This window comes from Hordeum vulgare, chromosome 2H (assembly GCF_904849725.1).
Source record: "Hordeum vulgare subsp. vulgare chromosome 2H, MorexV3_pseudomolecules_assembly, whole genome shotgun sequence".
NCBI classification, from domain to species: domain Eukaryota; kingdom Viridiplantae; phylum Streptophyta; class Magnoliopsida; order Poales; family Poaceae; genus Hordeum; species Hordeum vulgare.
In genome coordinates this window covers 442,258,178-442,283,841 of record NC_058519.1, presented here as the reverse complement: position 1 = coordinate 442,283,841, position 25,664 = coordinate 442,258,178, and the positions used below count along the sequence as shown (strand labels likewise).

The window sequence follows — 25,664 nt, the reverse complement described above, 5'->3', positions numbered from 1 at the left end:
CCACCTCAAACATAAGCGACTCACTCCTGTAATTAGATGTTGTTCCAAACGCAACTGTGAGCTTAACCCTGCCTATGGGGTATGCCGATTTACCTCGGACAATTCCGTGGAATACCGTGGTTGAAGGCATTAAATCTTTCTCCAGCAGGTTCATCCTTCGAAAGGTGTCGAATTATAATATGTTGATGCTGCTACCACCATCCATAAGTACCTTTGATAAGGTATATCCCCCGACTTGAGGATCCACGACCAACGCTAAGTCGCCGGGGTTGTCAACTCTAGGCGGGTGATCCTCCCTGCTCCACGATATAATCTGCTCGGACCAGTGGAGGTACCTAGGGAATGCCGGCTCAGATACACTATACGCTCGATGATTCACCTTTTTATCACGCCTGCAGGCATTGGTGGTGAAGACGTGGTATTGCCCATTGCTTAATTGTTTGGTATTGTTGCGGAACCCGCCATTATCATCTTGCCCCTGTGAAGCCCCCTGTGGGGGTGGCTGTTGAAAAACCCCGGGCGGGTTATACCGCCGTTGGTAATGCACTAGATACTGGCCGTTGCTTGGCTGCGAGCCGCCCTGAGCCCCCGGTTCAGGGAAGCCGCCGAACGGGTTCTCGCGTTGATTAGGTGCACCGAACTATTCCTGCCGCTGGTCCGGGTCACCGCTTTGCCCTTTTTTGACCGCCTCCGCCCGAAATTCCAGCATCACGTAACAGTCCTCCCAGGAATGAGTTGTCGGTCCGTCTGCCATGGCGTGGTGCGGGCAGGGGCCCTTGAGTATCTCAATATAATTGCACGGCTTCTTTCCACTGTAACCCCTCTTCTTCTGGCGCTGGTTGCCGTTGTTGGCATTGGTGTTGGCGACTAAGTCGGAGGACTCTTCCTGCTGCCTTCGCTTGTCGTTCCCTCCGTGATTATGGCGGGCGCGTCCCTCAAACCGGGTATGATTTTTGGATGACTCGCCTTTCCTTGGCAAGTTGGTCTTGCCGCCATCCTCTCCTGGATCTTTGGTGTCGTCCGCCTTGGCGTACCTACTGAGGGTGTCCATTAGTTCCCCCATATCCTGGACTTTTCGCTTGAGTCGCCCCAACTTATGTACCAAGGGCTCATAGTGGCAGTTTTGCTCCAAGATCAGTACAGCCTGAGCCTCCGTGATACCGTCCGACGAGTGAATGATTTCCGTGACCCGCCACGTCCAATGGTGAGCCGACTCATCAGGGCGCTGAACGCAATGCTGTAAATCGACTATTGTCATCGGGCGCTTGCAAGTTCCCCGGAAGTTTTTGATGAAACACGCTTTCAATTCAGACCAAGTCTGGATGGAGTTGGGGGGAGGTCTTTTAACCAAGTACGCACCGTTCCCTCGAGCATCATTGTGAAGTACCTAGCGCAGATTGCTTCACTTACATCGAGCATGTCCATGGTGATTTCGTAACTCTCAACCCATGACGTCGGCTCAAGGTCCGGGGTGTAGTTAGGCACCTTTCTTGGTCCCTTAAAATCCTTCGGCATTCGTTCATTGTGAAGGGCGGGGGTGAAGCATGGCACCCCTACCTGCCTGCCGCCTCCAACAAGCGGCGCTGGGCCGGTTTGGATGTCCGGGTGATCCCGACCCGACGGGTCCCGATGATCAGGCGAGTTGACGTGGGGAAGTGGTCGCGGCCCGCTTGTTATGGCGGGCTGATCCTCTGGCCGGCTCCTGGTGCGGCTTGCCTGGGCAGTGGAGTGCAGCCGATCGAGGCTGTGTGAGAACTGGGCGTTTTGGACCACCGCCGTCTTCAACATCTCAAGGGCGTTCCTTGCTTCTATTTCAGCATGGCTGTTGCCATGAATCAGAAGGGACTCTAAATGGCGAGTCGCGGCGAGGACGTTGTCCACCGGGTTGGAAAAGTGACCTCGAGGTGTGTGGAATCGAGGACTGCGATCAACAGTTCGCTGAAGCGGCGGGTTTGGCGGCTGACCCGACCCTCCTCTTGGAACGTCTCCTGCCCTGGGGGTACGTGGAGTGTCGAATAGGCGGGTCGGGTTGAGATCAGGGGGTAAACGCCCCTGGGGCCTCCGTTCATGGACAACGTCAGATGCGTGCTGATGCCTCTCGAGCCGCCAATTTTCGGTGTTCAGGCGAGCTGCTTCATCGGTGATTCGAGCTTGCCGGGTCTCGATCCTGGCGGCTTCTATTTCAGCATCTCGCTGGGCCTTTGCCACCCCATCTTTAAGCTTTGTTAACTCAATCTTTATCGCGTCCTGGTTTTCTGCTGTTACAGGGGTCGCCATGAGCCTTGTTATCTCTACTGCCAAATCCACCAAGATCGCAGTTGGGCTTCTGGATGTTTCGCCAGTCCCGTCGTTACGTGCCGGGGTTTGGCGGGGGCTGAGTCGCCCCTGCCATGTAAACGGCGATCTGACGGCGGGTCCGGTCGAGAACCTTGGGGTCCATTGCTAGTGACAAACCTCCGAGGCAGCCCCCATGTAGAGACTGAATTGAATCTGAGTCGCCCATGGATGATTCGTCATCAATGTTGACCGGCGTGGTCACGTGAGTCGGCGATCGTTCTGGTTCCTCAGATCCCTGTGTGAAACCAACAAAGACTGTGCGGGTTAGGTTTGGCGTTGCGACAGGGCAGACGTACCTGGCCGGCTCGACGATGTCGGTGAAGATGTTCGGCTCAGGCATAGGTGATCCAACCATGCCGACAAATACGTCAATCTTGCCAAAGGGGATTCTGTAGAAGGATTCGATTGAATCGGCCTCGGGCCCCCACAACAAGTTATTGATGTAGTACTTCCCACGGCGGCTCCGAGTCATGAGCCCCGCTGCGTAGCTCCCTGACCCTGGTAGGGCTCCCTTTGAGAACTCAACTCCACCGTGCGCAGGCCCCACGATGGGCGCTAACTGTGGTGGTTTTGTCACGGCAGATGTCCTCGTGAAAGGACTTAGTGTTCGAGCCATCGCACCTTGGTGGCGACTCAAAGGGGTTGATCGGGAGCGAGACAGATATTTACCCAGGTTCGGCCCCTCGTGAGGAGCTAAAAGCCTACGTCCTGCTTGGTTGTGTATTGATAGTGTTTCGATTACAAGGAGGGCATAACTCGCCTGACCTAGCACTCGATGATATCTAACCTATCCTCTCCTTCCCTCGGACTCGCCTTTATATACAGGTCGAGCCCTTATGGTTTACAAGAGTCCTTGCCTTTATAAATCGTGATTCTTTCTATCTCTAAGTCGCCATCTTTCCAAGACTTGGAGATCTTCCCAACGATGGATTCTTCCCAAAGATCTTGAACCGCCATCTCGCTTCCGGCCTTACCAGGTCAAAGCCCTAATCACTTGAGGATGAGTCGCCAGCTTGGTGACCCGGCCCAACTAGGGTGGGTTACCCAACAGATAATATCCCCAACAGGTTGCAAATCCTGAAACAGCAATTGTGGTGGCCAAAAATCCTCAAGATGATCAACATCATAATTTTCAACCAAAGCATCTCATCAGCCCTTCTCAAAGAGGCCAAGTTTCTAAAGGAAGACTTCTATGATGAACATCATTTCTTCACTGGCGAAAATCTTTACGATAGGCTTCTTATCAGGCGCATGAAGTTCTGGACCAGAACTCATCTTAATTACTACGCTTGTGTGCTTTGTGGGAAAATGAAGATATTTCATCACATGCACATTCCTCACTTTGATATGGAGGAAATTCCTAGCTTCACCCCAGTACTGAGTGTTCGTCACGAAGCAGGGATACTGCCATTCTGCACAGATATCGGTGACTGGAATACAAAAATTATTCTTTAGATCTATGCCACACTGCATATCTCAGGTGACCCCAAAAACATAAACTCTTGGGTCTTGGACTGGATGACACAACACACTCACTATAAAGCTCCAGCCACAGCATTGCTCCGAGCTATACCTATCTCAATTCCTTCACATGACGCAATAAACCTATATGATGATAGAGAATTGCTAAATCAGCTCATGGAGGTCCTCATGAAACCTTTGGCTCCAGGCCAACCTCCAAGGACTAGATTCCTTGTGAAGGAATTGAAATATGTGCCCAGAACTGTCTACAGAATTTCGGCATATTCCATCGCACCTATCAAAGGGTACGATAAGGAAGAAAATGTTGTTGAAATCATGAAGAACATCGTGTGCAATGTCATTCATGGAATAAAAATGAACCTTCACGGTTTCTTCTTGAGGACTTTGGCTAACAATGCTTTGTCACCATTTGAGCTAAAGATTTATGTGCCTGGGATCCTGAGATTCATTAGAAACAGATCAGCCACCAACTACCAAGCTGACTATCAGAATCACCTCGGTTATCAGCCGCCTCTCAAAGTCATAAAGAAACTTTTGAACCAGTTGAGGCAAAGGCAAGTCAGTAATTGATGAAGGAAATCGGCCACTAGATGGTCAATTTCGCAAGGCTGTCTCCTACTCCTCATATGATAATACTGCCACTCAACAGTTGATGGCAGAGCGAAACCTCCAAGCTCAACTGCCCCAAGGGTGATGACTAACAGAGAGCTTCTCCCCAATCTTCATCAGAAAGTCGATCACAATCATAAGTGGGTACAATGACAGTTTGGCTCTATTGTGAAAACCGTCAATGATACTCAAAATGTTGTGAATAAAAATCACTATTATCTCCATGAGGCATTGGATCGTACCTGGGCCATATTGTCCCACCTTAAGACTCCAACGGAACTTGAAGAATTGGAATTCACTCGCGACTTTGGTTGGTAATGGCCACCAAAGAAGAAATTCAAGAATATTACAGTTCCTCACTTGGTGGACAGCTAATTTTCTTCATTCTGCACTGCTGATTCAGATGAAGAACCTGCGGATACTGCAACTGGCCCAACACGGAAGTCTTACTCAAAGAATGCTCACGCCTCTTCCTCAACGCAGAAGTGATGGTCTTCATGGGCGTTAGTCCTCATTTTCGTCCCTTTTCATCACTTGATGACAAAGGGGGAGAAATCTAAGAGTTAGTCTTCAAGCGGGTTGAATTTATGGGCTTATAAACTTTGTTAAGTGTCACACTCTTGTCTCTTCCGAAGTTTTTGATGTAATGAGTTGTAACTTAAGCCCGATGGAGTTCTGACACTTTTGAACGATTTTCCTCGCATGCTTATTCCTCAAGTTAGTTAATGCATGCATGCTGAAATTTGTCACACACCATTTTTCAACATGCATTTCAAATTCATCATATTATATGTCAAATGCATGCATGAATTACAAGATACATGGGTATATCTCCATGATATATATCATCAATGTGCATTTGTTGTTCAATGCAAATTCCTCAAAACATGCACATCTTCAGGGGGAGTTTCTCTGTATCTTACCTTCAAATTCCTCAAACTGAGTACTTACAATTCATATTATTATCCCCTTTGAAAACTTAACCTATTTGTCATCAACCACCAAAAAGGGGGAGACTGTAAGTGCATCTAGTGCCCCTTAGTGATTTTGGTGTTTTGAAGGCTTATACGTTAAGAGACTGATATGTTTGTAAGTGTACAAATGCTCTATAAGTCGCTGAGGAGTTTGAGTTATTCGATGAATATCGACCCCTAAAAATGAATGTCCTCAGGTGAAGACTTTGGTCATTCCATGAAGACTTTGATCGCGAAGAAATTGTGAAGAAATTAATATTCCTCATGAAGATCTTGAAGATGAGGAATTCGGTGTGTCCCGAAAAAAAATACACTGAAGACTTTGAAACTTGAAGATTTACTCTTTCTGTTTCATTTTCTTCATACTTGAGTCATAGGAACACCGTACTATTAAAGGGGGTCGAGGTAAAACTATGGAACAAATTTCCTCATGATTCTCAAACCAAACCTACATCTACCAAATCCTCAAAGAGAGTAACATGAGAGACATGAGGACTTTCAAAGTTGAAGGTTCTGACCGTTGCCGCGCCACGCGCCATGTGTCCTAGATCTTATCCACCCAACCGTCATATTATTAAAGGGCATTTATGTGAAATCATGTGGGGATGCTCCTAGGCTATAAATAGCCGCCCCCACAACCACGAGCATGTGGGCTGCTCCAAGAGAAATTGACACTTGTCAGTTAGAGCAACCCAAATTCCTCAGAACCTTTGAGCGAAAATCATCAAGTGAGGAAATACCCCAAACACCCAAACCCAAACCAAAACCCAAGTGATTGAGCATCACTCAAGAAGTTATTCCTGTGTGGAACCAACGCTTGTTACCTTTGAGGACTATGCATCCTCCAAACGGCTAGGCGTCATGGTCTAGAGCATCCAGCAGTCAATTGTGGATCGTCGGGTGACCAAGTTTGTGAGGGTTTGGAAGTCTGCCCTGAAGACTTACCATGAGTGTTGGGGGAGGACTGTGTGTCCTTAACTCAAGGATAATACGGTAGGGACTGTGTGTCCTTTGGTTTCAATACCAAGCCGCTCGAAACCATACGTACAACTATCACAGCAGTTGGAACTCGGTCATCAAGAACTGTCTTCATCGAGCTACCGGTTGTATTTCCTCAAATCCCTCATTTCATCAATTGCATGTTGAAGACTTTCATCTATACTGTTTGTAGAATTTCACTGAAGACTCTCTCTAAATTCCTCACCTAAAATTCTTCACCTAAGTTATTCTTCACCTACTTATCTTGTACTTATGACTTGTGCAAACCGATTCTCTGAAATCACGCTCAGTACTTTGTTGTAGATGTTTTTGCAAGTTCTGACATAGTACTACTTCCGCTGCACTCAGTTCATGACTGAGGACTTTCGTCACTAGGAATTTCCTGAGTGATGAAATTGTAAAAATTGCCTATTCACCCCCGTCTAGTCGATATAACGCACTTTCATTAGCTCAAGGAGAATACGGTAGGGACTATGCGTTCTTTGGTTTCAATACCAAGCCGCTCCAAACCATACGTACACCTGTCACAACAGTTGGAACTAGGTCACCAACAATTGTCTTCATCGAGCTACGGGTTCTATTTCCTCAACTCATCTCATTTCCTCAATTGCATGTTGAAGACTTTCATCTGTACTGTTTGAAGAATTTGACTGAAGCCTTTCTCTGAATTCCTCACCTCAAATTCTTCACCTGAGTTATTCATCACCTATTTATCCTGTACTCATGACCAGTACAAACCAATTCTACTAATTAACGCTGAGTACTTTGCGGTAGACGTTTTTGCACTCCTGACCAAGTACTATTTCCGCTGCACTCAGTTCATGACTCAGGACTTTCCTCACTAGGAATTTCCTCACTGATGAAATTGTAAAAATCACCTATTCACCCCCTCTAGTCGACATAACACACATTAAATTGGTATCAGAGCAAGGTACTCCCTTGTTCTGTGTGATTTTGGTTTAACCGCATGGAGTTTTAGTTATGTCGACCGTAGGTATGATCAACGTTACTGCACGCTGTCCTACCTTCGAAGGAAAGGACTTCCCCTTTTGGAAGACCAAGATGCAAATGCATTTTCAATCAATTGACAATGATCTTTGGTATATTGTGAAAAATGGTATTCCCTCTATCACTGCTACTATCTGTGCCGCAGAGTTAGTGTTGTCGGCACTACTAAGCTTATATGGAATAGGTTCTCCAAAGTCAATGAGGGAGTCTCAACACAGCGTGACTCACTGTAACATCCCAAAATTATAAATTTTGAAATGTTAATATAATTATTAGATTGTTTGTTTGTTTGCGTGAGTGATTGAAACTTGTGTGAAATCTGAAACTTTTCAAAACTTTTGAATGAGAGGGAATAAAATGACTTTCCCCTTCTCCGGTGAATTCAAATTCAATCTTTTAAAAGCAAAGAGAGAAGATGACATGACTTCTTCAACTATAAAGAATTTGAACGGAGATAATTGCATTGAATTCTTTTGCATTTCCATTCGTTTTCTTCATGCAAGAAAGGCCGGGAAATACATTCTAGAGATGAGGAACATGACCCTCGAACCCACGGGCATTTTGGAAGTTATTTGAGCCCTCAAACTTAGAGGGTCATTTGAAAATTATTTGCAAAAGAAAATAAACCTTTTAGGCAATTTTGTGAAAATAATTTTTTCTGAAGTTTGTATTTTTGCCGTGGAAAAATGCCCATCATCTATATTTTATTTTTCTGATAATTTTAGTATATAGAAACTCTTTATACCGACTTGATTTGATTTCCTTTTTATCGTTTTAGTTTCCTAGTTTTGAAAATAGGAAAGGAATCCCTTTATTTTGGAAAGACCTGCTGGCCCATTAAGACCTTTCCTATTTTTGGCCCAACAGAGATCATCTCCTACCTCTCTCCTTCCTCACGTTACACGAGTTTCCATCCATGGAGGAAGGAATTCCCCCCTTCCCGATCTCCCTCTTCTTTCCTTCCGGACGCCATCCGAGGCCGCTTATAAAACCCTCAGTATCTCCTCTCTCCATTTTTCCCGAGAGAACCGCCTCTCCTCGCCTCTATCTCGCGTGCCATCCGCCTTAAACTCGCCGGCGCCGAAGCTCCGAGAGCCCTCTAGACACTCCTTGCCTCGCCCCAGCTCCACCCCGTCGCCCCCCTGGCAACCCTGCCCCGCCCCACCCCTTCGACCTCTCCTCCTCCGCCGCCCCACCACACCCCCTCGCCCTGCACCTCGCCAGAGCTGCACCCCCTCCCCTCGCCAGGAGCTTTTCCCCCGTCGGCCCCCATGCAGCCCTCCCTCCACCTCGCCTCCCTCCCCTCCCTGGAGCCCCACCGCCTCCCTGCTACCCCCTCCTCCACTGCCCCTTCCCCACCCTCGCCGCCGGCCGGCCACCTCGCAGGAGAAGGCTCCAGCCACGGGAGCAACTCCCAGCCACGGTAAGGCCCCTCTTTCCTTTCTTTTTTTTTACTTGTTTTGTTTTTTTTAGTTTTACCCTTAGATCTATTTTCAACGGTGTAGATTAGAGTAGGATAACCTTTCAGTTTTTAAACAAAAAAACCGCTCGTTTTTATTCACTTAACTTTTAGCCGGAGGTTTTAGTTAGATTTCGGCCGTTTGCTTATATGTCTCGCAGAACACACCCCCTTAGCCAATCAGAAGATGCCACGTGGACCCCCTGTCCACAAATCAGTTTTTCTTTTTTTCTGTTTAATTCCAAAAAAAAAGAAAAGTTCCAGTTTTTTTTTGGCCATAAATTTTGATCCACAACTCCAATGGAGTTGATTCTTTTTCCAGTAGCTCACAAATTTCCTGTAGTTTTTAAAAACATATAATTTGTCTATGTTTGAAATTTTCAAATATAATTTAGATCAGATTTAGTTTAAACCTTGTTCTGCTTATTCCAGGAGTTTATAAATAGCTTTTAATTTGATTCTTTTTGCTGCTGTTTCCTATTGTTCATATCTTTCAGTAGTTTAAGTTTAAAGTTTTTTTAAATAATTTTACTTAGGGATTTAAGCACAACAGATTCTGTTTTAGCCTTTTTTGTTTTCTTGCTATTTCTTTTGTATTAATTGTTCTTAATTTGTTTTTTTTGTAATTGTGACAAGTTATATTTTGTTTTCTGATATTTATCAGTAACTTCTCAACAACAACAAAATTTCATTTTATTTATTCTTATTTGTTTGCATGGAATCAATTCTAGTTCTATACTAACTTGCGAATTGATTGCATTGCTAGTTTGATTTCCTATTTTGAAAATACTTATAAAAAATATTGTTTTGTAAATTTTACTTCTGTTATCTTAGTTATTTTATATTTTGTTTTCTGTTATTTTTTCTATTTTAGTGTTTTATTTTCTGTTAGACAAAAACTATTTAGTGTTTGACGTAGTAGAAGACTCCCTAGTCTTATTTGAAGTTCCCTTCGGATTCCTATTCGCTCTCTCTTGTTTTGATTGCTAGAATGATTGCTAGTATGAGTGCTTATTTGAATGATATGTTTGTTATATAGATTTCACCGGAGAGTGACGAGTAGTCTATCAAGTTTTTTCTCGAGAAAACTCTTCTTCGTCAACATTACCAGGCAAGTCACTTTGATCATACTATCACCTATGTTTTATGCATCGTAGATCTACCATCCTATGCCCAATTGCATGCTGCTTAGGTACTTGGAAATTTCAGTATAGATTGTAGTATCATGTGGTAGGCACACAACAACCCCGATACTTGGCCCCGGGACGACAAATTTCATATTGCTATGCTTGAGTAGACGGGATTTCGGTTGAGTGCATAACACGAGTGAAGCGAGGTTGATTAACTAATCAAGACCGGTTAAGACAAGATTTTCAAGACCTCGGACGCAATGCAACTCTGGGTGAAGGACGGTTAATCGGCTCCCTGGAGAACCCAGTGGATGACCCGGGATGCTGGAGAGGCCATGACATCCTGCGGAAAGCTTCACCCAGGCTCAAACAGATAGACGGATATTTTCAAGACCCAAGGCTTACGTGCACAGCCACAAGTCATTATGGGCTCTGGCTTGGTTTGACAACGCGGCGACTCTGGACAGCCGGTGCTAGTAGATGTAGAAGAACGGTAGGAATGGATGGGCACCGACAGGGATTCAGAGAGACCCGTTGAAAGACCATGTTTTGATCATCCAGTCTTCAAACACCCTGAAGTGCGAGGACATACTCGGAGGCGATCAAATCTTGTGGGGAACGTGTGCAAAACTCTGCAGAGTACTCAAACCTAATCGATTAGCCGTGTCCACAGTCATGGAGAACTTGAGCCAAAGGAACTGAAGTTATCTGGATATCTCAGCACCATTATATATATTTGATGAGGGTAATTATTGACAACTCGGGTACGAGGATTGGTTGGCGGAACCATCTCGTTAACAACCAACAATGTAGTAATATTTTGCTTTTAGCCCTCTCTTGATAGGAGAAAACTTGCTTTTCGCTGAAAACTTATAGCCCCACCTGCCCTATATGCATATAGTATAGATGATTACTTTTCACCCCTCTCTTATGTGCCTTGCCGGCATATTCAATATGCTAACCTACACGGCTGCAACGTCTTATGTTGTAGATATTTTTCTTCGACGAGTAAGAGTATGATTCAGGGTTACGGTCTACACTCAACTTGCCGTTGGTGTTTATTGGGACTCCACTCCCTTGACTGCTTCCGCTGAGATATTTAAGGTATATATCAGTTTTACGCAATTTACATGTGATTGCACTTTGATATATACATTCATGTACTGTGTGTGCCAGCATACTGATCCAAGGATGGCATAGCTACACAGAGGCTTGACTCGTTTTGAGTCGGGTCGCTACACTCACGTGTCGATGTTCTTCGCAATCTCTTCAATCATTCAAAGAGGCTTGACAATGAATGCTGCCAAGATACCTTTGACCGCCTCACTAGCATCTCAAATGAATTGCAAGCTCCGGGACCCAGAGATATCACTGACCATGAAGTTGTGAAGAAACTGCCACGATCTCTTGATCCATCATTTGATACACTGGTTCTGATGATCCAAGAACGAAGAGATTACAAGATGCTTGATCCTGCTGATATTCCTGAGAGACTTAATGCTCATGAATTCGAACAAGAAGAAAAGAGAGACCTATATGGACCAAGCTACTGAAGACCTCGTGCACTGAAGGAAAAGGCTGTTTCCTCATTTTAAGAAGAAGAATCTGACTGCAGTCTTGGTGATCCTCAAGAACTTGGGTAGGAGCTTGCTATGCTCATGAGAAAATTTAAGAAGTTTACTAAGCATGGGCAGTTCGGAAAATCTTCAAGAAGAGATATGAGGAAATCATAATCTTCATCTAAGGATTACAAGAAAAGAACCTGCCACAAGTGCAAGAAATCTGGTCACTACATTGCTGACTGTCCTCGCTGGGTGAAGGTGTCAAGGAAGAAGATATACAAGGATGAAAGTTCTGATGACGCAAAGAAAAATAAGAAATGTTCAAAATCCTCATCTTCAAAGTCCTCATCGCACAAGAAGACTAGTTTCAGAAAGGCTCGGGCACTCGTTGACAAGGAAATGGATTCTGAAGAAGAATCCAAGGAATGTGACGAAGAGGAAGGCTCTGAAGTGGAGGTAGAGTCTAGTGTGGAAAGTCTTGCACTTGCTACCACATTTGTCACCAAGTCGATCTTCAACCTTGAACAAAATGACAACGCCAACTACACGGATGAATATGCTGATGACTTCGCTCCAACCTATTGCTTCATGACAAAATGTTCAAAGGTACCAAGCCATAAATCCTCCTCTGATTGTAGTGACTGTGAACCTGATGATTATCAAAAATCCAGTTACTATAAAATTGCCAATAATGCCTCTAAGCTACAAAGTGCTAATGAAAAGCTTCAAAAACTACTTGACAAAAGCAATGATCTGTTGAATGATGAAATGAATCGTACTCAAGTCCTCACTGAAGATCTTCAAAGTCTTCAGTCTAGATTTGATAGTCTTCAAGATTGCTATGTCACACTCTTGGTTGATCATGAGAAACTTTCTTATGATTTTCTTCAACGGAAGCTTGATCTTGAGAAGTTAAGAATGTCCCATGATGATCTTCGAATGGAAAATGATTCATTGCTTGATCAACAGATCAATACCGCTCAGGAAGAATTCATTCCACCATGTCTGAAATGCGTCGAACAAGAAACTACTAATTATTCACCTCAAACCTCAAATGCTTCTTTCGCTACAAATTGTTGAACTGTTCATGTGGTATCAAATTCTTCACTTGAGGAAACCACAAATGCTACTAGCAAAAATGGAGGATTGAAGGAATTGTATGTGACAGGCATATACAAAATCTCCAAGGGCATCAAACCCTTTGCGATGTGCTCAAAAGACAGATTCTAAACAGGAACTCAAGGAAAGAGGGCATTGCCTTCGAGAGGAAACTGAATGTTGATGGATCATATTGGAAACCTAAGCAGTACCCCAAAACCTCATGGATTGCTGCTAAAGGGCCTCCCATTGATCCATCTAATCTAACAGGCTTTGCACGTGAAATGTCCTATTCCTCTTAGGAGCCATTTGACTCCAACTATAAACTGTTCAAAAATTAATCTGCTGAAGTATTTGCTCGATATGTTAGAACTAACTGAAGGAATGGACCTCCCGTGAGGAAAATCTGGTTTCCCAAAAGCTGTTTGGAAAATCTTAACATGAATGTCCTCATGACACCACGAGTGAAGAACTAGAGCCCAGATCAAATACCTTTTGTGGACCAAAGTCTTCACGAGGATAAAAACCCTCACAAGGTCAAATTATGCTCGTACTCGCACTAATGCTTCTGATATGCAGGAAAACCACAAGGGACATGAATATGCACACTATTCCTCGAATCATTATGTTCATAAGTCCTCAAAGAACTTCTCTGGCTATTCATATGAGTACTCTAACCCCCCTACTGTGAAAAGAAATGCATTAGCTTCAATGCCTTCATTCTCATATGGTGCTCGCAGAATGATGAACACTTTGCCACCCCTTCAGATGTGGGTGGTGAAGAAATGGAACTAATCTCTTCTGCATGTCAGGTCACCAGATGAAAGTCATCATCAGAAGAATTTGCTCGAGACCTGAGGAAATTGCTTGATTGAACGCAAGCTAAAACATGATGAAATGATCTAACATTTAACACGCCGTGAAATTTACTGTCTATGATGAAATTGAAATCTGATGAAATTGATATCATATTCTTCCAATTTGAAGCATATGAGATGATATGCTGTACTAATTCATCTGCAGGATGACAAACCCAAGAATACAGAGTGGGTTCTTGACATTCATTGCACAAAGCACATGACTGGTGATAAAAGCTTATTGATGACTATACCACTGGCTCCATCACCACTCAAGCAAATCACTTATGCTGATAAAGGTAAAAGCAAGGTGTTGGAACTTGGTAAAGTGGCTATCTCTAAGGACCGGCACATGGACAAACTCATCCTTGCCGAATCCCTTGGGTTTAACCTCATGTCAGTATCAATGCTTTACGATCCTGATATGATTGTCATCTTTGGAAAATATAGATGTGTAGTCATCATGGAATCTGACAAATCCAAAGTCTTCGAAGGCATTAGGAGAGGAGACTTGTACATTGTTGACTTTTCTACAGGTCCTCAACCAGCCACATGCTTACTAGCAAAAACCTCAGAAGGCTGACTATGGCATCGACGACTTGGTCATGAAGGCATGAGGAATTTGCACAGACTGGCAAAGAAGAAGCATGTCATTGGCATCGAATATGTCAAATTCCTCAAGGACCATATGTGCGGTGCTTGTTAGTACGTAAAAATGATGAGATTCAAACACCCCTCGAAGATGATCTTGACTACTACTCGATTATTTGAATTTCTTCACATGCATCTCTTTGGACCTACCCATTATGCTACTCTAACCAATGCAGCATCCTTATATGGCTTTGTCACCGTTGATGATTATTCAAGATATACATGGCTGCATATCATTCTGTATAAAACTGAAGTGCAGGAAGTCTTGAAACGATTTTCCTCAAGGGCCTCGACGAACTTCAGCGTCAAGATCAAGCACATCACGCGTGAAAATGGGACAGAATTCAAGAACACTAGCCTCGATGATTATCTTGATGAACTTGGTATTACTCACAAATTGTGTGCTCCTTATACTCCTCAACACAACGACATTGTGGAATGCAAGAACAGGACTCTGGTTGAAATGGCACGGACTATGCTTGAGAAATATCGAATTCCTCGTCACTTTTGGCCTGAAGCAATCAACTATGCTTGCACATCATCAACAAGGTATATGTTCACAAATTCCTCAAGAAAACCTTATACGAACTCCTCACTGACAAGAAACCCAATGTAAGTTATTTCAAAGGCTTCGTTGCAAGATGCTGGATTAGAGATCCTCACCATAGCTCAAAGTTTGGACCTAAAGCACATGAGGGTTTTATGCTTGGTTGCGGAAAGGATTCACACACCTACATAGTCTTCAAAACCTATCACAACAAGGTTGTTGAAACTATAGATGTGAGGTTCGATGAAACTAATGGCTCACAAAGAGAGCAACTACCACTTGTGCTAGATAAATTGACTCCTGAGGAATCTATTAAGCACAAGGCTACTTAAGATATCATTCCTAATGAGGAACAAACCCTTGTTGAAGAAATCGTCCCCAACAATGATGAAATTCAAGCAGGTGCACCTGAGGAAAATGCTATAGACCAAATTCCTCAACCGAACCAAAATGTTCAACTAGCTCATCCAAGGATTGCAAATGAAGCGGAAATGATCGTAAATCTACGACCATTTGAGATCAATTGGTCGTAAACTGTTCGGGAGGCTCCAACCCCAAACCATAATGACCAATTTGGTCAAAAAAAGGTAGTAATTTCCTTATTGGAAATGGTCGTAAAGCATATATCACTCGTCCGCTGCCTAATTGCTAGCTAATTACGACCAATATAGATGGTCATAGCTATGACTAGGCACCACATCATCAATTTTTCCTATGTGTCAATTTTTCCCTAGTTTGTGAACCAATCTACCATTCTGTCATTTCCCAACATTCTCCAAAAATTCTCATAAATTCTTTGGATCATATAGTCCTCAAATATGTCAAAACCCTTCTTCCCTAGTTCAAATTAATCCAGCAATATTCATTTTCCTATTTTGTTCACAATAGCACTTTGTGAAGGAAGTGCAATTTATATTTTCATAATTTCCCAAAAAAATTTGGGCACTCGTTCCTATCCATATGATTGGCTCGTGAAAAAATTCATCTCCATTTGCCAAGTAAATCTTTCTCAGCAAATTTCCAAAGTTTTTGTTTAGCTAGAAGCTTTGTGAAGGAAGTACTATCCACGAGTAACCTAATGAGTTTAATTTTTGCCACATCTTATATATGCCTAAATAATATCTCCCCACAAAATTTGAGCCCATCTACCAATCCATGTGAGCTCACCATTGAATCTTTGTTTCTGGTAATATTTTCAGTTTGTGAAGCAACTACATTTTATATTGCATTATAAATGATGAAAATTTACCAGATCATGACCCTGACCATATAACCTCCCTCCACCAAATTATAGCTCATTTAATTTAGCCAATTTCCCTCAATATTTTCCCAATGTTCTCTTTAGTGGAGAGCATTGTGAAGGAAGTACCAGTTTTATTTATTCATATCGTATGAAATTTTTATAGTGTCTTCATATGACCAAATGATCGTAGTCCTCCCAGTTTCAGCTCCATCCAATCATGTATGTGAGCACAACTTTAATTTCTATTTTCTGTCCATATTGGCACCTTACAAAGAAAGTGCTATCTAGACACCTCCTATTGCCCGCAAACTTTCTTGGCTATCTTTAATATCCAAATAATTGCCACATGCCAAAATTCAGCTCTATTTTCCTATTAAATATTCCTGAGCAAATTTCCAAATTTTCTAGCCACAAAGAATCTTTGTGAAGGAAGTACTAGCTAGGAATATACAAATGATCTAAGGTTTTTCCAAATATTCTATATGCCAAAATGATCACTCTTCAGAAAATTTGAGCTCTATCCAGTAATCCATGTGAGCTCATCATCCAATCTTTTATTCTGGTCATATTTTTAGTTTGTGAAGCAAATATATTTTAGCTTTCTTAATTACTGCTGAAAATTTACCATGACATGTTCCTACGTGTATAACTTATCTACACCAAATGTGTGCTCATTTCACTTATCAATTCCTCTCAATAATGTTTACAAGTTTCTGTACATAGAAGACTATTGTCAAGGTATAAATTTTTGTGAAGGAATTTACAAATGGTATAAATTTTTTACGGTGCTTTCCTATGCCCAAATCACCATCCTCCACCAAATTTTAGATCAATCCATTTATTCATTTGAGCCCAGCTTCAACATCCATATTTATGCCCAGTGTGGTACTTCGCAAAGAAATTTCCACCTAGGCTCTTCATTTGAGATCAAAATTTGCCAAGACAGTCTCCTTAGTAGATGATCATCCTCACCCAAAGATCACGCCCATTGGCCATCTGAATTTCCCCCATCGCTAATCAAACACTTGGCTGCTAATTCATGTTTGAGCTTTGAGTCTCCTCGTGAGATTATTCCATTGTATTATTCTTACTAACACCTAACGGGGGATTGATCAACCCACCAGACATGCCGAGGCTGCCCAGGATGAGCGTCAATGCCACAGTCACGCGGTGACCACGCGGTTCGCATGCTCGTTTACACGCTCTGGAGTTGGGCCCCTCTTACACCATCCAAACCTCTATGTCTTGCCACCACACCATGTATCTCTTATTAAATGGATACTTATGTACCTCAAAATGATTTTTTTAAAAATAAAGAGCAAAGTCTAATGCAGCTGCAGTTCAAATTTTACCACCTTCGAGTTGAACCGGCAGAAATTTGTCTTTTTCACGAGCGGTGGATAAAAGCTTTTGACACCGAATCATTTGGTTAATTGTACATTAAATATGTCCTAGTATTTTATAAAAATTATTTGGTCCGATTTTTCAACAAATATATTGTACGTCCTTCACAAAAATCTCATTTTGGGCACCCAAAAAATGGAAAATTAATTTTTCATCCAAAGAAAGTGAAACCTTCCTTAGGCAACATTGCTTGCCATTCCAAGATGCACCCTTGTGCACAATATTTTATCATTTGTACAAACTATGCCATGAATGTGGGAAGAAGATTGATCATTTGGCTTGAAAGTCATGCACCTTCACACAAGATAGCTCATTTCAGAGAACACTTTTAAAAAAAACTGTCGTACTACAAGTTTCTTATTTTTCCTAGTAACTTGGTCACATATAATGACACAATATGAAGGTTTTCATTTTTTTGATGTTTTTCTGAATTTTTCATGCCCATTTCAAAATTTGGTCAAAACGGCACACATGACCGTTCCTAGCTAGTGGTTGAATCTTGCTATTTTTTTGGTGTTTCTCTGATTAAATAGAAAAAATAAGGAGCAAACTATAATGCAAGTGCAGTTCAAATTTGACCGGCGTCCAACTAAATCGGCAGAAATTTGTCTTTTCACGAGAGGTGGATAAAATCTTTTCACACCCAACCATCTCGTCAATTGTAGATTAAATATGGCCAAGTATTTTATAACAATAATTTGGTCCAATTTTGCAACAAATATATGGTAGGTCCTTCACAAAAAACTCATTTTGGACACTCGAAAAATGGAAAATGAATTTTTGCCCAAAGAAAATGAAAACTTCCTTAGGCAATATAGCTTGCCATTCCAAGATATGCCATTGTGCACAATATTATACCATGTGTACAAACTATGCCATGAATATGGTCATAAGATTGATCATTTGGCTTGAAAGCCATGAACGTTCACAGATGATAGCTGATTTCTGAGAACATTTTTTTAAAATAATTGTCGTATTACAAGTTTCTTATGTTTCCTCGTAACTTGGTCACATATAATGACACAATATGAAGGTTTTACATTTTTTTTTGAATTTTTTATGCCCATTTCAAAATGTGGTCAAAACAGCGGGCATGACCGTTCCTAGCTAGTGTTTGAATGTTGGAAAACTTTTGGTGTTTCTCTGATTAAATGGATACTATTGCAAATAAAAAATATTCTTGTAAAAAATAAGGAGCAAACTATTATGCAACTGCAGTTCAAATATGACCCGCTTCCAACTAAATCGGCACAAACTTGTCTTTTTGAGAGAGGTGGATAAAATCTTTTCACACCCAACCATTTGGTAAATTGTATATTAAATATGGCCTACTATTTTATAAAAATGATTTGGTCCAGTTTTGCAACAAATATATTGTAGGTCCTTCACCAAAAAACTCATTTTGGGCACTCGAAAAATGGAAAATAAATTTTTCTTCCAAAGAAAATGAAAACTTCCTTAGGCGACATTGCTTGCCATTTCAAGATGCACCCTTGTGCACAATATTGTTTCATTTGTACAAACTATGCCATGAATGAGGCCATATGATTGATCATTTGGCTTGAAAGCCATGAACCTTCACACATGATAGCTCATTTCTGAAAACACTTTTTTAAAATAATTGTTGTATTACAAGTTTCTTATTTTTCATGGTAACTTGGTCACATATAGTGACACAATGTGAAGGTTTTCAATTTTTTTGGTCTTTTTGTATTTCTTATGTCGATTGCAAAATGCGGTCAAAACTGTGGGCATGACAGTTGGTACCTAGGGGTACTTGAATATTGTAAAACTTTTGTTGGTTCTCTGATTAAATATCTACTTTTCCACCTAAAATTATTTTTTAGAGAAAATAAATAGCAAACCATGAAGCACTTGTAGTTCCATTTTTCCCAGTTCCACCTAAATTGGCAAAAAACCCATTTGTATGGCCAAAAATTAGATAGAAATATCGAAAAGGAATACAAATTGGTGATCATCCATAAAATGTGGTCTAACCCAAGTGGAAATTTTAATGGTGGCCTTTCAAAAATTATTTTTGATAGATGCTTCAAAAAATACCTCTATTTGTAGCACTTAGAAACTATTTTAAATCGCATCTGTTTTGAACCAATCAGCACTCTTCCCATGGATCACCCCAACTTTACCGATCTGAGCTGTTCACACCCGTTCCATCCAACGTCTTTGAGCAGACCAATCCAAACCCTAGCAGCCCAATGAACACCTTCTCGAGAGCCCCCTATCTCTCTCCCTCTCCCCGATCCAGATCGATTTCGCTACCTCCCTCTCTCTCCCTCTCCCCGATCCACTCATCCAGATTGATGCCATCGCCTCTCACACCTAGCCGGAGTCACTCCACCATCGCCGTCTTCCCATAGCCTTCGCCATCCTCCATTCCGCCGCGTGGTCGACCCCGACATCTTCCTTTCCAAGCTCCGGTCCTCCCCGGGCTGGAAACGACACAACGCGGCCCACTCCGCATCCGTCATCGATCCACTCTATCGGCTGGTCCTCCTCAGTAGTTCGTCCCGAGTTCTCTGCCTTGTCACCGGCGCGGGGCAAGCAGTCAACAGGCTCCTCATGGCCGGCGTGGGGGACGTCACCGGTGTTGATCTCGTTGACTTACCTCCCCTTGTGCTCCGTGCGGACCCGTGCAACCTCCCGTTCTTCGACGATGCCATCAACCTCGTCCTCTCCAACTACCCGACAGCATTGACCGACGCGCTCTTCCTGTCCAGGTTCGCGTCTGAGATCGAGCACATCGTTTGCCGTGGTGGCGCAATCACGGTCGCCGTCAACCGACGCGTCGACCTGAACGTTGTCGCCTCCATCTTCAGAAAGTCATGCCTCGTCGATGTTAGGAATGCTTCCTTGGATGTCTCCGCGACCAGCATAGTAATCATCTATGCCAACTAGGAGCGCCATTGATTCCATTTGTTTCTTGTGGACAATTTCTAGGTTTGATATCAAAGAGAAATTTACTATGGCTCATAGGTGTAGATGCTACCATCAGCCACGGTTTGGGCCACCACGTCGCTTGCATGGATCTCGAGACAATGCTCTTCCCTACATGCCGACGCCATGGATCTCGTCAATGTCTCTCCTCCACTCCTACCCGCGCCTCTCTCTGTCTTCGGCCCCGTCATGGATGGCCGCGACCGAAGCCTCCTCTTCACTTCTCTTCTCGCTAATACGATCCAGTTCATCAATGGCCTTCTTTTCCACTCCATGGGTGCCCAGGTTCGTGAGTCTCCTGTTATGTTAAGCTAATACGCTATCAATTCTTGTTCCTCACATTCCATGGCATTGCATGCGAATTCCATGTTCTCAGTGAATGATATATCTTGTGCTTGCTATTTTAAGGGGGATACTGGCTTGCTGAGCATCCCCTTAGCACTGGTGTTCTTAGCTTGGCTTCTCGTGAAGGAGAGCAGAGTGAAAAACTTCGATTACAAGTAGGTCAGACATCACACTCCACTTTTTTGTTGGGTCGAATTACTGAATCATGTCTTGCACACTAATGTCGTTTAAGGCTTTTGCCGAATTAGGTTCATAAGAAGTTCTAAAAATAAATTCAGTCAATGGGAACAACACTCAAGTGCCGTGAAGTCCGGCGGGCATGTTTTTACATATATGTTTCTCTCAATCTATGCCTAGATATCCAAGGAGGAATGTTCTATTGGTACACAGATCGATTAACTGGACCAGGATTAACTGAGGTGCACACATATCATCATCACAGACTAGGAATCTAAAAGATAAAAAAACATTGCATTAATGGTTAAATCTTTATAGGCAGGTGGTGTTTCAAACATATGCCTGGCCACTTTGATGCAACATAATTTTTTTATGTAGCTTCCATAAGTAGATGAACATGGTATTTCTATACTTTCTTAATATAGCTAAACAATGTAAACTCAAATTCGACTAATAAGCTGCTGAAGATGGCCTGCCAATCTGCTCAAATGCTCCAAAATAGCAATCTCAATTAGATCCTGACCCTTTATCGTGTAGTATATTGTAGAAATTTGGATGGATGTGCAATAGGTTCACTGCGATTTTTGATGGTAGTTCAGTTGTGAGAAATTGATTGAATCTAGTAGTGCCAAATTTCCAGGCTTGATTTGAACCGTGCCTTTGTTCGGCCTAATTATAGCTTGCCGAATCTACCTGTTTTGGCATTTAGAAGCTCTTACTTGTTTCCATTATGACTAGTTCCCCATATGTAATTTCAATTTATGCTAATACCAAGTCATCGTCGAGAAGAAGCTTATATATGTATTTCTGCTAACTTACTGCAAACTGCTAAATATTGAATAGTGAGTTATGATTCTCGCAAAAATGAGTGACATATGACATGCCATGCCCTAAGCAAAAAAATGTCTTCCTTTAATTTATATGCACTGCATAAAGTATTATTGGTTCCTTGAGACATATGCCAAAGTAGAATGCAAATCAGATTTTTATTTTATGTTTTTAGTCTATGTAAAAAAAAACAAACATATAGTTCTAGCAATATCCCAAATGGATTCGATTATTCTTTCCTAGCACAGTAAGATTAGCTCAGTCTTCACTAGATGTACTAGTTTATGACGTGATTCTTTTCAGCATGTTCTTTAATCTGGAGCAGAGGAACACATTTTTTGGCTAGTTCCCTGGTGTACGTCTTCTTTATTCTAGCAATATGCCATCGCTATTCCACTGCCCTCTAGTTTTTTATCCCCATTCCTTATTCATTGTTAAGTGTTGTTATTTTTTAGTCAAAAAGGAGGTGAAACTAGTACATAAATGGAGCCAGAATTCAGAAATGGAATGATATCAAAGTCAGTTCAGCTTCAGGTTAAATAAATGTACATTCTGTGTGCTTGTGCGAATATAACGTAGTACATTTTTATCATGTTGTTTTATTATGTATTGCAGTATTTATGTAGTGCAGTATTTAAAGCTTGTTTGTGGTTGTAGTTCAGTATTTATATGCAGCAATTGTTGTATCCACTACTGTTGCCTACAGGCTTCTGGTGACTGATACTTTACATTTTCTCAGTTATTGTTGCTTCAGATCGCTTCCTCCTTACACACCAATCCAGATGGCGGCAACAATGATGCGAGATTCGTGAAGTGTGAAGTCGTGAAGAGCAGCATACTGTAGCATATCTGTGTTGTAAATATCGTAATAAATTTATTTAGTGGTATATTTGATAAGTTTTATGTGTTCTTTGTTCTATTTGAAATATTGATTATGTATGTGGTTTTAAAACCTGTAAAATGTAAACCTCACCAGTGAGGCCACTTGTGAAAATAATCTGTCAAATTTGTACATTTCTGACATGTGGGACCAATTTGAGAGGTGAACATGACAAGTGGTACCCATCTGACTAGTGGGAGAAACTTGAATATATAATGACTGAAGATTGAAAATCAGTAGACTATAAAAGGCCACGACAGAGAAAATAAAAGGCCGAATTGTTGGGCCTCACCCATGTGGCTTACCAGGATTAACATGAAAAATAAATATCAAAAGTGTTGAATTGTTGGGCTTGGCCCATGTAAAACACCGAATTGGACCCGGGCTGATTCTTGTCAATGACCATTCCAATTGGTCGTAACTTCGCCACATCAGCTTGCCACGTTGGATCCGACGTGGCCTGGGCAGACAATGAGTGACCATAACAATTGGTCATAGAACAAACGACCTTTTGTTTGGTCGTAAATGTCTTCGACCATTCCAGAAGAAAGGTCGTTATAGTTCATTAGGGACCCTCAACTTTTGACCGTGTATTTTTGGTCATAAAAAGGTCGCAAATGGAAATCAACGACCATTTGGAGACCAATATTGAAGGTCACAAGTTAGCATATTTCTTGTAGTGCTCGCTCAAAATCTTCTCACTTAGTTAACTTTTGTGGGCATTCCTCTTTTGTGTGTGTCACAGAACCCTCAAAAGTTGTTGAAGCCTTCATGGAACCTGACAGGATTCAAGCCATGCAAGATGAACTTCTTCAGTTCAAGCTAAATGACGTGTGGGAACTCGTCAAAAGACCAAATCCTCGCAGACACAATATCATTGGCACCAAGTGTATCTACCGAAACAAGAAAGATGAGGATGGTCAGGTTGTGAAGAACAAGGTACGGCTTGTAGCCCAAGGCAACACACAGGTTGAAGGAGTTGACTTTGATGAAACTTTTGTGCCTGTTGCTAGACTTGAAGCTATTCAAATATTGCTTGCTTATGCTAACCATCACAATATTATTCTATATCAAATGGATGCGAAAATTGCATTCCTCAATGGTAAGCTTGAGGAAGAAGTATATGTTGCTCAACCCCTAGTATTTGAAGACCCGAAGCATCCTGACAAAGTCTTCAGACTCAAAAAGGCACTCTATGGCCTCAAGCAAGCCCCTCGGGCGTGGTATGATACATAGAAGGAATTCCTCATGAAGAAAGGCTTCAAACCGAGTTCACTTGATCCTACTATTTTCACAAAATCCTATGACAATGAACTATTCGTGTGCCAAATATATGTTGACGACATTGTTTTTGGTTGTACTAACAAACATTACAGTGATGAATTTGCCTACATGATGGATGAAGAATATCAAATATCCATGATGGGGCAGCTGAAATTTTTCTTAGGTCTGCAAATTCGTCAACAACGCAATGACATCTTCATATATCAAGAGAAATACCTCGAGGATGTCCTGAGAAAATTCGTCATGCATGAATGCAAAGCTGTCAATATTCCTAGGCCTACAAACATCCATCTTTACACTGACGAAAGTGGTACATATTTCGATCAACAGGTATATCGCTCTATGATTGGCTATTTATTGTACCTATGTGCATCTAGGACAGACATTATGCTTAGTGTTTGCATGTGTGCATGTTTCCAAGTAAAACCGAAGAAATCACACCATAAGGCAGTGAAACATGTTCTTCGATATCTAGCTCACACACCAACACTAGGATTATGGTACCCCAAGTGCTCAAATCTTCACCTCGTTGGATATTTTGGTTCGGATTATGTTGGTGACCGTATGGATCCCAAGTCAACGTCAAGCACATGTCATTTCCTCACACGATCCTTAGTCTGCTAGTCCTCAATGAAGTAGAACTACGTATCACTCTCCACTTCTGAAGTTGAATACATTGTTGCTAGATCTTGCTGTGCTCAACTGCTATGGATGAAGCAAACCCTTAGAGATTACGACATCAACATGAAGAATGTGCCCCTCTACTGCGACAATGAGAGTGCAATCAAGATCGCCTACAACCCAGTACAACACTCGAAGACGAAGCACATCCAGATTCGTCATCATTTTCTTCTTGATGATGTAATCAAGGGCAATATCGTCATCGACCATGTGAAGACTTATGGCCAGCTACCAGATATCTGCGCAAAGCCCTTGGATGAGAAAAGGTTTTGAAAGTTGCAGTGTGAGCTAAATATCCTAGAATCTTCAACTGTTCTGTAAACATGCACACATCCTAACACTTGTGAAAAAATTGATGACTTAGATGCACAACACACAAAGTAACGTTTTTCTTGAATCAATGAAGAATAACACATGATTCTCAGGGCCCTACAACAATTGTACGCGGCGCCTGAAATCATCATTCTTATACGGTGGGTCACGCCACCACAAAACCTTGAAATTATTCAAGTTGGAAATTCTTCAAAGTTGAAATTCTTCAGTCTGAGACTTTTTACAAATTCCTCAAAATCTTCAAAGTCTTCAAAAATTTCAAATTCTTCAAAACTTTCTATGATGATCTTCGTAGACTATATAATATATAATGAGCTTTGAATGTCCTCAGTAGCATTCACTTATTGCTAAGTTTTCAAGTTGGTGTTTCTTCTAAGTGAATGAGAGCGGACCCAACTCCCCTCTATGCTAAACTCAAGCAAGTATATTCTCAATTCTTCATATGCATTCTATTTGACACTCGTTCAAAGACCTCACTGAATCCTTGTCAGCTGATGACTTTGCAACAAAATTCAAAAAATTCAAAAAATATATTTTAACGTTACCACTGTAACTGCACTCACTACTCACGATAGGATAACCACGATCTCCACTATCTCCAGGACATCGTACGTGGGTAGTACGTGTCACGCAGAGAAAAAAGGGCACGGGCAGTTTCGTCCGAAGTTTTCGCCACAGACCATTTCACCTGAGCTATAAATAACCCCTTCAACCCTTTAGTAAAAATCTTCTCTCCCTCGCGCCTTCTCCGCTCGAGCTCAAAAGCTAGCGCCATTGCTAGCAATCTTCGTCACCGGTGAGGAACAACTTCACTGCCTTGA

At 42.0% G+C, this 25,664-nt stretch overlaps 1 protein-coding gene across 1 annotated transcript; it reads left to right on the top strand.

The window, feature by feature from the left end:
• The first annotated feature begins 8,680 nt into the window (after positions 1–8,680).
• LOC123428023 lies at positions 8,681–20,276 on the top strand. Its single transcript, XM_045112176.1, has 2 exons — positions 8,681–8,832; positions 19,739–20,276. Exons 1-2 carry the CDS (start codon positions 8,681–8,683, stop codon positions 20,274–20,276), a joined length of 690 nt encoding a protein of 229 aa, XP_044968111.1.
• Positions 20,277–25,664: the final 5,388 nt, after the last annotated feature.

Coding starts and splice junctions, on each gene's coding strand:
- LOC123428023 (XM_045112176.1), top strand. CDS start 8,681: ATGCAGCCCTCCCTCCACCTCGCCTCCCTCCCCTCCCTGGAGCCCCAC. Junction 8,833..19,738: donor GGGAGCAACTCCCAGCCACG/GTAAGGCCCCTC, acceptor GTCTTCCCATAG/CCTTCGCCATCCTCCATTCC.